The sequence below is a fragment of the Loa loa genome (assembly GCF_000183805.2).
Source record: "Loa loa unplaced genomic scaffold supercont3.67, whole genome shotgun sequence".
In the NCBI taxonomy this organism is placed as follows: Eukaryota; Metazoa; Nematoda; class Chromadorea; order Rhabditida; family Onchocercidae; genus Loa; species Loa loa.
The window spans coordinates 47649-60783 of NW_018108247.1; the positions used below are offsets into that span (position 1 = coordinate 47649).

A 13135-nucleotide genomic window follows, 5' to 3' on the forward strand; every position below is an offset into this window, starting at 1 on the left:
TATAATAGCGAAAATNTGCCTTAATTAAATTCATTACATTCTTTCAAATTGTGAACATTTCAGTACTTTAAATCATTATTTCTTCTTGAATTTTCATTTACCTTCGTTTCATAAATTAATTGAAAAATAAAAAAAAAAATTCCAATATTTTAGATGAAAGGCGTATTATGATGAAAGCTAATTGTTCGAAAATTTTTTAAATCATTTATAAACCATTTTTGCACCAATGAATTGTTGCTAGCGATCATTATAATAATTTCTAATCCATTCAATCAATAAATAAATCACTTCTCTTTTTTTTATCTTTCAGGTGATGCAAAATGGTTATGAAAAATTCGGTAATCATTTAATAACGATCTTTTCGGCACCAAATTATTTCATGTCTAATTCCGCAGCAGTATTACATATAGCAAAAGATTTGGCAAGCATTTTTTTTAATTTCTTTTATTTTCATAAAAAAGAAAGAAAGAACAAAAGATGAGGCAAACTTATTTGTTACATCTTTTCAAATAGCACCATTTTTTCAGTTTTGGAAAAAAAGCGAAATTTCTTGTAAAATTTTCATTTACGTTCATTTCTCGTTCATTTCTTGTAAAATATTTAACCAACAACAATCTTAACTCAAATAATTTGTCGTTGACACAATTTTTTATCGTCGTAAGAAGTATTCCTCAAACTACTTTTTTAGTTCAATTTTTTGCTCATTTTAATTAATGATAAAAATTTGACGAAATTTTAATCAATCATCAAAAGCGATGACAACACATGGAAGGACGAATGATAATTTGACAACCATATCATGTTTGAAATTGACTAAAATCATATAAGTTCCATTTTTTTCTAGAAATGTAAAATAGAAGTGCATCGACCTGGATAGTAATTTTGGGAATGATAGCAAGATCAAGAAAGGGAAAAAAATTAAACAAGTTAAAAAGCAATTCTATTCTCGTTTCTTTAACTCTACAGATGGCTAGCATAATGTAAATTTGCAAAAATTTTGCTGAGACATTTTAAATTTATTAATATACCGACCGATGGAAGTATTCATTTTTCGCATCATAGTTGTAATGCTGGATGCTTTGTAAGGCATTGAATACATTTGCAATAAAATACTTTTAAGATTTCAAGCAACAATAACTCTAACTCACTGATAATCTATAATACATATGGATGGGTTAATTAAGTTCATTTAGATTAAATTAAGATTAGAATTAAGTCAGAACTAAATTAAAAAATTTTTAAATAGAAGTAAAATTGGATTTAAAGTTAAATTAAGGTTAAGTTAAATCCAGTTAAACTTCGAACATTTCTGAAATTGAAATTGATATCCAATTGATCATAACAAATATTAATAGAACTTCCAAAAAAATTTAAGGAAACCTTGAATGTTTATGGTATACAAAATGAAATAAGCAAACAGATACAGATATCAGTCCCTCATAAACTTTCATCAATAATTTTAATCACAAATGATGTAATTTAATTTGCAATCTATGTCCCGCATTTTAAACATTCCTTAGAATATATTTCATTGTGCTCGTTTATCTATACCAATAGTAATTCCTTACCAGTCCAATTTCGATTTTTATGCTTATAAACTGAATGAATACGAAGAATAATCAAATCACAATGCCAGTTGTGTATGATAATATCTACCAAGAACTAATTATTAATTGAAATTTGAATAGTAATATTTTCAGAAATTAATTAGTTTCACTGCTTTTTTTCCCCCCTCGGCTTTTCACACAGATTACGTCAAAAATTTGTGTACTTCAAATTGAAAATTTGCGGCACTGTTCGGACGTAATGAATGCAGGAACGACTGAAGAGGGGTTTCATGTTGCATGTTGACTTGCTTCCAATTCACTGCCAGTTTACTAAGTCGTAAATAATTTCGAGGCAGTTGTTCGAAGGAATAGAAACAAAAAAAAAAAAAAAGAAACGGAGATAATAGCTGTTTCTTCGTGATTCTGTATTTTAGCAGCATAAGGCGGTATAATATCAGCAGAGAGGAAATAATGAAATCGATACGAATATTTCGTTTAACAACAGGTACATGTAAATAGTCGCATTTAGGTTTTTTTCTTTTTTTATTTTACATTAAATGTGAGCAACATTTCCCAATGTGATATAATTCTTTTTCATACCGTTAGCTGCAATTTCAATGCAATTACGGACACTTCTCTCTCTCCTCATCAGCTAAGGTCATCTCGGTCCAGTAAACAGCACCCGAGTTCGGGTCTAGCTCGGATCTATTGTCCCGAGATACTACTCCGGATGTTGAACGTGGGTCGCTAGCCCAGATGTTTGCCGAACCTCGACCAAAAAGACTTCCAGACAATCCTAGTGGATCATCGATAAAAGTATTATGATGGTGCACTCTGTGTACGTGATCGAATCTTGTTTGTCGAGGTGATGGCAATTGGTGCGGTGACGGAAAAACTGGTTCTGGAAAAAGAAGTTTGTGAAAAGTCGGGTTAAAGTTTTTTAACTGGGATGAAAACCGGCTAAGATAAAATGCTTTTCGAATTGAAAGAGAAAAATGAAATTGAAAACAATTTCGGAATGCCACTTAAGAAAAACTCAAGAGAACAAGAATTGGGATTGAAATAAAATAATTCATAACCTGCTGCTAAATTTGTTGGTCGAGGACGTCGAGGACGAGAATTCGATGAATTTTCGATAATAAATGGTGGCGCTTCTGGATTAAGCCTAAATGCACGAACTGATTCTGCAAGACAATTACATGCACCGTCTGAGGTTGGCAGTTGTTGAACAAAATCGTTTGTTGTTGCTTGCGACCAATTATTGCTAGTGGAAATCGGTGGCATCTGCCAAACACTTTCACTGTTTCCTTGTTTATCATGATCATGATCGCAGAAATATTCCGCTAGTGTCGGCAATCTAAGATTAAAACCTGGCCAAACCTCATCTTTTTCCTCTGAAAAAAAATTCTCACTTTGAATTTTTTCTTCGTTTTGAATTTCCAAGATTAGATGCTATTTTTCAAATCATACACTTTCAACGTTGCTACTTGTTACTAAGAGATTATACAAATGCAACTATGAAAATGAGAGGCTGCTTACATGTCATTCATCCCTTTCATTCGATCGATTATCCGAATCTCTTACTGTTTTAAATGTAGAATTTGGAAAACACTTGATTCTGGAAGACTAGTGGCTTATGAAAATCGAAAATTTAAACAACTAAACAGAATTTAAAAATTAGATTGATCCAACACCAGCTCAACCATAACAAATCTAATGTGTGCTTTACAATGGCAGTTTTTAAAAACAAATATTTGAAACGAACCAATCACCCATTTATTTCTCAAATATTGATCTTCCGCTAGTTTTCGTTCTCTCTGTAACTGTTCGATGAACGCACTTGGCCGATTACCTCCCTTTTTGCCATTATTTCGTTGAGAACCAATTGGACCCGAAATTTTACGGTAGAATTTAAACTCCAGATAAAAAACTTCGGTATTTTGTTATTAAAATGTTCTTTTCTCTATTTCAAATGGTTTCAATTTTTGAATTATCTTCACACTCTTTGAAAAGAATATAGCGCTGTGCTCAATTTTTACGAATCCCCATATTTACTTGAAACATCATCTACCTAAAAATTTACCATGTCCAGAAAAAACTTCTTGTTTTCTTTGCGGATCCATTCTTTGTTCCAATCGAGTTGGGTGGACGACGGTTACAGATGACGGTAGAGATGGCCCTACTGAACACTGCTGTGCTGACAATTTTTTTTCCGATAAGAATAAACGTTCAGTAGCATCAGCTAAGGCACTAAAGTCTTCATCGACATTTCCGTCTAAATACAAAACTGAACTGATGAATAAATTTCTGATCGTTATAATTAAAATTTAAGGAATAAAAGTCGAACGGATATTTGATAAATAAATAAAACCATGTCTTCGGTGGACATAAAAAGAGGAAGAACTTTTTCGATAATTTCATCAGTTGCGGCACAGTCAGATCACTGCTTCTTGATGAAACTAAGAAAAATTTTAAGAAATCCTGGAGAACTTGCCATTTATTATAGCAGGACCGTCTACCCACTCTGGTGGGGCACTCGCATCACTCAGTCCCGCTTCTGATCTGAAGATCCACCATTCATATTAATTATGATAAAAGGAAAAGAATTGTGAAAAGTTTTAAAACTAACAAAAACCAACTCTAGATCACATATTTTTAAAAAAATGCCCAAAGTCCGTAAAAAACAAAATCAGAAGATGCCTAGTAGCGACACTTCATTTCCTTCATGCAGTTTGAATACATGTGGTATAACATTGAATAGGTTTTCGTAAAAGACGCACTCTTTTTTCCTTCAGATTCTAACCTTTCATCAACAGACTTTTCACGATGCATTGAAAGCCAGTTATAACTACTTTTGCTCTCTTCTGTAGTCTGAAGAACGGCAACATTATGCGATATGTAATTGTGCTCTGGTTTCTTAGTATCCCGTGAAATTGGGCTTTCATCTTTGACTAGGTCTGTATTCTTGACATGACTGTCAGAACTGCCTGAAGGACACGAAACAGTAGCAGCTTCCAAGACAGCTCTAGATCGTAATCTACTTGAACCTTAAATTAATACATTATATGCGGTCGAATTTCCTTCCAATCCTATCCATGAAATACCGCTAAGAAATCATTATGATTAACCAGGTTAAAATCACCAGAACTACTCAAGTTGTTCTGCGTTATATACATATTAATACAGGTAAGTTCTATGTCATATATACATCAGTACAATCAACAATAATATGTGAATTTTAAGTTTCCGAATCACCAGGAAACTACGATTTTCCAAGTTCTCCCTTAAAATTTTCCATCTGTAATAAGAAAATCAACTATCAATATTTAGTAGCAGAAACATATGCAGGCCAATCAAAACTATCGACTAAAATTGGATCTGTAATTGTTTTAAAACACCAATTTTACCTGCGCGATTTTCTTTCGTTTCTCTCGTCTTTAGAAAAGATGTTCTTTCTGCGCTTACCTAAAAGCGATATGTAGATATTTATCAAAATCTAATTTAAAGCAAGCCTAATTCAATGAGATTATAACATATATAAAAAAGAACTGTTCTCCTTTTTAAATTAATTTTAAATAACCTTTTCCTTTGAGGATCTGCACACTCCATTGACAGATACATTCTTTTGAGAATTAATACTATGTGATGCATGTCCGATCGAATACGATGACAGACTAAAGCTATAATAGCATTTTAAAGGAAAATTTGACCATTAAGAAATATGTTTCAACAGAAAAAATTAAACCAGAATTTTTTATTGAATTCATTTCTACTTACCAATCACACATTTCTATATTGCACTAATCACGGTTTTAAGATTCGACTGTGTCCCCGATCAAGCATAAATCAGGTGTGCTACTGACAAAAAAGCATGCTATTATTCCGTTCTTTCTGTTAGTTTGCATTCCATTCACAAAATAATTTAACAACACAATATTTAGTAGTACAATTAACGAAATTCAAAGAAATATATATATATATATATATATATATTCCGTACCATACCTTTTGTAGCCGTATCGTTTTTCTACTGCACTCGATCCACCACCGGCTGTTATGTTGGATGAATCAGATGGCGTCGATGCTGATTTACCGCTATTCAAAGAAGCACCTTTAGTAGAAAAGGTCGAATCACCATGACATTTAATCAGTGTTTTTTTCTGACGTGTTCTTACTTGTTTTACTGTTACTCGTGTCTGAATGAGAAGCTTTTGAAGGTAAGATATGCAAAGTTTGTTGCATTAGATGGAAAGATGCTGTCAGAAGCAATCCTTCGAACAAACCTAACAAGACCAAAGAAAAACATATGACAATGGTTTTTGGAATAAATTCATAAGTTATACAATTTGGATGACCATGACCGACGTATAATACCACCTCAGCAATATGACATTAAAGAAAGCTCAACATGATTGATGAGGTTTGATATCCACTGCTGTAGCATATCAGTGCAATAATCAGTCTTCCCTAATTGCGGAATACAAAGACAACAATAAAATGAATTTTTGAAATGTTTACGAATTGGGAAAAAGATGGTAATTCAGAGCTATAAATTATTAATGCTTATTAATAATATAAATAACTGGAAAATAACATACAGAAAGTATTCAAAAGATGATCCAAAAAAAACAGAACATACATCATCACCACGGAACTGCCACACGAACGAAAACAACCACAGAACACTGTTTGCTGCTTGCCAGAATGAGCGTATCAACAAATTAGAATCTTCTGAATAGTGCAAAACATGCCGACGAGGTGCTGACGGTTTGAATTTTGCTAAAGAAGAATTTCGAACTTTTAAGAAATTCACTAAGCAAAAAATAAGCAAGTGGAAAAAACCAAACGATGATCCTCCATTTTGTGAAATCTCTTACACTCTCTGAATCTCTTCATTGTGTTTTAAAAAGTACTGAACTCGTGACTTCGAAATTTCGTAGCAACATTTGGAGATTGCAGTATTGCAGCTACACAAAGTGTTAAAATGGAAAACTTAGTAATATCAAAATATTTCGTCCTCCTTTAAGCCAGTGTTAATAAAGTTTGTCAACTTTATTTGTTTATTTTGTAGTTGTTTGTCAACTACTGAAAATACAGTTTTAGACACTAAGTTATTAGACTATGTTGATAAAAAGGAAAAAAAATACATAGAGAACAGAGTCCCTTATCACGAGTGCGTCGCATATCAGTAGTGTTCGGATCTAAGACTCGCCGTATCTGGCCAAATTGCTGCCTTATACCGCATGTTATCGTTCTATCACCTTCCAGATATGCACAAGCAACGATACAAATAAGGCAAAACCTGAAATGATGAATTATTTTGCAACTTTCAGGAACGTGTTTAAAACTAGACACATCCTGAAGTAACTTTATGCAAGTTAACAAAGCTGTCTTGATTACTAAAAAAGGTGGGATCGATTATTTGTGCTCATAGGATACTGGTAAATATATGATAGATGAATATGAAACTGCTTAACAACGAGGTCTAACTTATTGTTTATTATATAACAGATTCGACTAAAAAGAAAAAAAGTGCCAAAAAACATGCTTAAAAAAACGCTAAGAGAAAATTTCTGGCAAAAAAAAAAATGCATTGATTAAATGTTAAAAAGCATTTAAACAACAGCTAAGCTTCAATGTTCACTTCAACAGATTTGACTGAAACTGAGTCCCTACCGCTACATTGAACAATTTCACTTATTTATTTCGTATTTTTTGAAAGAAAGCTCACAATAAAACAGATAAGCAGGAGTAATACATAAAACATTCAAAAGGTGGTCGTGGCAAAGCTGCATGACATTTGGCTAACATATGGCGTGGTACAGATGCACCCATTGGGAACAACCAAGATGTCCCGTTCATGTGCATATAAAACTGCAATGCAGCCTCATTCCATGATATTAAAAAATCGGGCGTATACCTGAAATTATATCTAATATATATTTCAATTTTTTAAAATTTTCGATCCTACAAAGCTAAGTTGTATGTTCATTTTCCAAAAGCCGCAATAAATTAGGAACAACAAAACAGTTATTAAGGTTAAGAAAATTATATTAAATAAATACTTCAGAAAAAGAAAACTAACGCGACATCCAAAATGTGTGTTTCATTCGGTTCAAGACGAAATGGCTGACAGTTCAGAATGCGAAAACCACGATTTTCGCAAGGAACATTATTGATACTTATGTTGACGACAGTAAATACTACTTCGCCGGTGTTCATGATGGTAAAGGAACGTTTTACAGTGAGTGTTGTGAAAAGTTTGTGCGTTAAACCTGAAATTAAAAGTCTCCACGACGTCTAAAATGCACACATTACACAAAGTTGCATGTCTGCTAACGGAACATGAAATTACAAATAACTAATTGAAATGTAGAACCTTGCATAAGTTGAAAGAAAATTCAAATTGAAACTCGGAAAAATCACATTTAGATGAAAATTTATGAAGGAAACAAACGTTTTGGATTGTGACAATCTGAAAGATGATGCGGTTGTATTTCAAAAGTTAATGGATCGCGAGTTCTTGCAGCACGACCCTCTACTTGCATATCCATGCGTGCTCCGCGACCATATAGTACAACTGGTTCCAGGACCGTTAGGTTATTACTAAAATTCAATTGCATGATAGAAAATAGATTGAACTCAAAAGATTTCCTTGAAATTAGAATGTAGCACTTAAGTCCATCAGAATCTCGCCACTACGTTATCCTCAAAATGTGATGCTGAACTAAGTTAGCAAACATCATGATAATTTAAAAAAATAAAAAAACCACCCACATTTTCTAAAGATTAGTTTCGAAAACCTAATGAAAACTATACCGAATTAAAAGTAGCGACGAACGAAGAACATAATCAGAAGGTAAGAATCCAACACGAACACGTACCTTCATTCTCGGTTGTAGCAACATCGATAAGGTAAATCTGAAAAAAGTAAATACTCTAAAGAAAAATTTTGAATGAAACTTGCATTTCCGAAGGTTTTTTGTTTTCTAAAATTATTTATTTTTTTTAGAAATGATTGAAGCGATGTTCTGGAGAAACACTTACTTTGGAATCGGTATTCCAAGAACGCTTTCCAGTTGTTCTCTTAATTTCGGTACCGGACTATCAGGTTTTAAAGTGAATAGTTCCGTATCTCGTAACGAAAACATCAACGTTTCATTCATTTCAATTGGGTCTGTAAGTGGTGAATCCAGCTCATTCCGGAAAAAATCAATCAACGTGTCAGCATCGGGATAAACAACCAATGGCAACAACTGCACAGCAATTGGTAACGACGATGGATTTGTTAATGTTAAATTGACTATCTGAAGTGAGTTAAGGATCGTACAACCATTAAAAAAAAGAAAAACAAAACCAGAGCTTGAGGTTTTTGAACTTTAATAAGTCAAGCAAATCAATGACAACAATAAAGGAAATAAGCACGCAACTGAATTTCAAATCATGAGGAACTTACAGTAAAATTTCCCACAGCCGTCAGAGGGAAATGAACAGTGGAGCGAGTTAAAAGCCTTGGCCAAATAAGCTCTGAGGCCAAAGGTACTTCCAAGTGCTTGACCTGAAATTCCAAGAACTGTAAGACACCAGAAGGAAAACTAAAATTAAATTTTCGCTGAGAATGCTCTTTTTTTAAAATCATATACAAATAAAAAAAGTTGGAGTAATTAACTACTCTACCTTATCGGTATCAATAATGATAGTTCCATTCATGCAATGTTTGCCTTCAGCTTGCAGCGCATGAAATCTTCGCCGTAATCTGAAAATGAAAGTCGGAATTTTGAAATTCCTTTCATTAATGTTAGAAATAAAATAAAAGTGTAAAAGTGAGTCTAAAAAAATAAATTTAAAAAATAAACTCAAACCTGCTGTACAGATAGTAATCGATTTCAGCCAGATTCTGTGGTAATTTCATGCCATATGTAAACCACTGCCCGTCGGCCGTGTGCAGGGGCATACCTAAGTGAAAGAAAATATTTACACTAACAATATGTTACATTATTTCCGTTTCAAAAACTTCTTTCATTAACTCTTTCCTGATACAATTTATTCATTCGAACAAAAACCAGTCACTATTTCACCACATCAATCTATTCAATAGGTCAGCACATCTCGATCTTCCCTTTACCTTATATTGAAAAGTAGAATTCATTTTGAAACACGAGAATTTTGCATATTTTAAATGTAATACTAAAAAAAAGTATACCGACGTAACAGTCGTCTGTGCAACTAATACTTGGTATGACATGCACACGGCCGAGATCAGAGAGTGCTTTAGTTCTGATTACTGGAGTACTTCCTCGAATTGCCGCCTCAAAAAACACTTTGCGATCATTGAATAATGAAGAAATTCGCAAAACACGCATATCTTCTTCAAAGGTACTAAATACCTGAAATATTTAAAGTTTGAAAAACCTCTGAAACTCAAATTTTGTAAAAAAAAAGCGCTTCCAAATAGTTAAAAGTTCAAATGTAAGACTATTTCGAAATCAAGAACATTTCTTATATGGAACAGTACAGCGGTATTGAAATAATACGAAACCAGTAAGGGAAGTTCTTAAATGTTGACAAAATGGACTTTCATGTACACATTTGACTTTAACCTAACAAAAAAATTAGGAATGCAGCAGTAATGAACGCTAATTCCTTACAGTTACCTTCAATGAATGTGAACTAATACGTCCAGGAAATGTATCAGGAAAAACGAGTTCTTCGGGTACTGCTACTATTGTACCTTGACCAACTGCATAAGTCACCGGGAATGAGCTACAAAAATAATAGAAATGTTAAATTGAAAATGATACAAATAATAAATATTAATATCTTGCATTATGGTTAATACAACCCAAATACAACCTAATCTTAATACAGTTTAATATAACCCTAAGTTTCGGTCATCATCGGAAAAAAATAAAGGACAAAAAATAGTCTATTTTCTATCCCTTATTTAAATATTCCCTTTAAATCATTAAAAAGAAAAACAAGTGTTAGAACTGTTTTGTTTAATAAAACGAAAACTTACGAATATTCAAAATCAGTTTCAATGACGAATTTATCATGCAAAACCGCACGATCATTTGGAGCTCGCAAAGTATATCTGAAGACCGCAGAACTAGAGCCAGGTAATGGAAAATCCTCACCCTTAAAAAAGTGTTTCAGTAATTCAAATAAAAAAAGGAAAAAAGTGTTCCAGTAGTTCGAACTCTGCCTAGATCTACCAACAAATTTCATTCACACTCATTTCCACATGCCAAACTTGTCACCTTTATACAAAGATTTACAGATGCCCCTAAAATGTATAGCATGTGAAGTGGGGTTTTATAGCTTAGTTTGCCCTGTCATGCCGAAGTGCCGTTAATATTGCAAGCAAAAACTAACACCATAACAAAACGGAACCTTTAAAATGTACAAACCTCTCGATAAGATCCCGAAAAGTCTGATTTTTTAAGGTTTGTCAAATTTAAGATCGAGCTTTGTTCAGCTTGTACAGTCAATAATGACAATGTCGTTATTGATGGTAATGCTCTTTTTAAATTCTTTATAATAATGGCAACTGGATTCTCGTTTGTTATGGAAAACTGCAAAAATACAGTGACTTTAAGCAAGACAGAGCATTTTTTATCCAAAGTTACGATTTTTAAATTAGATTTCGCTTTTTGAGAGGCACTTCTAGTGATATCCGCAAAATTCATATATCAAAAATTCTCTTCTTGTAGATTTTTAATCCATGTGATGCCTTCTCATTCTCCTTTTTAACTTCTTAGTATACTAAAAAGCAAAAAAAGGAAAAAAACTTCCGCATAACAAGGTTTTTTTCGTTGATCGCTAATTCGTTAATTTCCAAATGCATGTGCTAAAACAATCACCTGAATTGAGCGGCTATCACCAGCATCAATCAAACCAAAATTGAATTCCTTCTGATGTAATGAGTGTAAAACTACCTAAACTAAGCAAATAATATTACAAAAACATTAAAACAAAATCCTGAACTGAGAACAGCATCAGCAAAACAGCATTATTTAAAAATATCACAGACGACTTGTACTGACATTTTTCAATAACTTTTTTGCCAATTATTTTTGTGTATTGTAAGCAACTTTCCATTATTTTCTAACCTTAATAGCGAAATGAAAAATGAGATTCAGCGTCTCAGACATATTTCGACACATATCAAGACAAAAGAAATATCACAGTAATTCAAGCATTTTTGAATATTTATTCATCTCACAATGCTTTTAATTCATTGCCATCATTATTTCATGAATTGAGAAAACTCGAAAAACCTCACCTTCAGTTTGCCACTGAATATAACCAATGGTATTTGAAATGTCGTAACATTGGTATGAGCATTGAAAAATGCTGCAAAACCATCTCGTTCCTTTCTTACGTATTGCAAATATATGGCGGACTTTGTCTCGCCGGCAGCTATCATTACCACATTTGAAATCAACTTTGCCTGAAAAATGTTGTCGTTTTGAACAATTTATTCTCTGAGAAAAATCATCATGGGAAAAAAGAAATAAAATATCGAAATTCGACTTAAGAATTAAAGAATGTTAAACTGTAAATTTCAGGAAAGTATAAAAGGAGCATTTTATTTGATCACCGTAGTAAGTTTTGCTTGTTCAATATGACACATCTTTTGGTTAACCATACTGTGAACAATGTAAGGAAATATTCTGATATTCTGGTTTTAAATCAATTGTCCAAACAGTTAAACAATAATTACTTTAAAAAATCTTTGTGCTTCTGCATTTAAAGTTATTTTCCATACAGCAACTCCAAATGGTAAATCGTTAGTTAATGAAATGCTTCGTGAGACAGGAGGCTTTAGAAGATTATGAAATGCTGTTTCTTCCACTTTCGGTTTTATCGAACTGGAATATGTGACAAAGCAAAAAAAAATATAGCTTAATAAATCTTCAAAATGGAACAGAAAATTTCCACGATATCGATGAATTTACCCGTAGTAAACCTGTGCTGTGTATGGTATGGTAACGTTACAAGTGCCACCGCGACTTTCAGCAACAATTCTTCCCTTATAATGAACCAACTTTGGCCCCTCCTCATTGATACGCAATAATTTCGTGTCGAATATAATTTTTGCTATCGCTTTTGATGCGCCTATAAATGTAAAATTTTAAACTATTCGTAATCCCCGAACAGGAAAAATATTTATTAAGTTGTTCGAATAATAACAGTACAGAAAATGACTCAAATTAAAAGCGCAGTTTAACGACTAACATTGATAGTGCTTACTAAGAGACTCTAACGTGCTTGACGTGTTATACTATTACCGCGTAACATTGAGAGTCCAAGGGATCTTAATGACCCACATGAAAATAAAAAAAAAAAAAAGTACCAGGTTGCTGTCTGGCTCCACATTTCACAGAAATTGGCGGCTTTGAAGCGAATTCCATATAAATACCATTGAGCTTTTCATTGCTTTCCACATAAAGATTCTTAAAGAGAAAATCTGAGTCGAAAGCAAAACATCGCTCAAAGAAAAATAAGACTTATGAGGTTTATTGCATGGGATATTTGTGCGACAAACTTCGACTACGTTTTGAGTGAGAAGTCACTTTGAACAA

General features: G+C 33.0%; 1 protein-coding gene across 1 annotated transcript in view; it reads right to left on the reverse strand.

The window, feature by feature from the left end:
* Positions 1 to 2170: 2170 nt before the first annotated feature.
* Positions 2171 to 13135, reverse strand: part of LOAG_17370 (transmembrane protein) — a gene marked incomplete at its 3' end in the record, with an annotated part of 14368 nt that continues 3403 nt past the window's right edge. The window contains exons 9-35 of the mRNA XM_020450032.1: positions 12509 to 12668; positions 12274 to 12421; positions 11833 to 12000; positions 11411 to 11485; positions 10958 to 11122; positions 10567 to 10685; positions 10202 to 10310; positions 9751 to 9934; positions 9410 to 9503; positions 9225 to 9303; positions 9004 to 9105; positions 8595 to 8854; positions 8367 to 8468; positions 8005 to 8153; positions 7633 to 7822; positions 7279 to 7467; positions 6695 to 6849; positions 6187 to 6326; positions 5553 to 5743; positions 5128 to 5221; positions 4955 to 5012; positions 4351 to 4594; positions 4038 to 4109; positions 3631 to 3797; positions 3313 to 3477; positions 2627 to 2941; positions 2171 to 2448 (exon numbers count right to left, since the gene is read on the reverse strand). Of these exons, the coding sequence (XP_020306344.1) occupies positions 2171 to 2448; positions 2627 to 2941; positions 3313 to 3477; positions 3631 to 3797; positions 4038 to 4109; positions 4351 to 4594; positions 4955 to 5012; positions 5128 to 5221; positions 5553 to 5743; positions 6187 to 6326; positions 6695 to 6849; positions 7279 to 7467; positions 7633 to 7822; positions 8005 to 8153; positions 8367 to 8468; positions 8595 to 8854; positions 9004 to 9105; positions 9225 to 9303; positions 9410 to 9503; positions 9751 to 9934; positions 10202 to 10310; positions 10567 to 10685; positions 10958 to 11122; positions 11411 to 11485; positions 11833 to 12000; positions 12274 to 12421; positions 12509 to 12668 (4172 nt within the window). The remainder of the gene's footprint in view (positions 2449 to 2626; positions 2942 to 3312; positions 3478 to 3630; positions 3798 to 4037; positions 4110 to 4350; positions 4595 to 4954; positions 5013 to 5127; positions 5222 to 5552; positions 5744 to 6186; positions 6327 to 6694; positions 6850 to 7278; positions 7468 to 7632; positions 7823 to 8004; positions 8154 to 8366; positions 8469 to 8594; positions 8855 to 9003; positions 9106 to 9224; positions 9304 to 9409; positions 9504 to 9750; positions 9935 to 10201; positions 10311 to 10566; positions 10686 to 10957; positions 11123 to 11410; positions 11486 to 11832; positions 12001 to 12273; positions 12422 to 12508; positions 12669 to 13135) is intronic.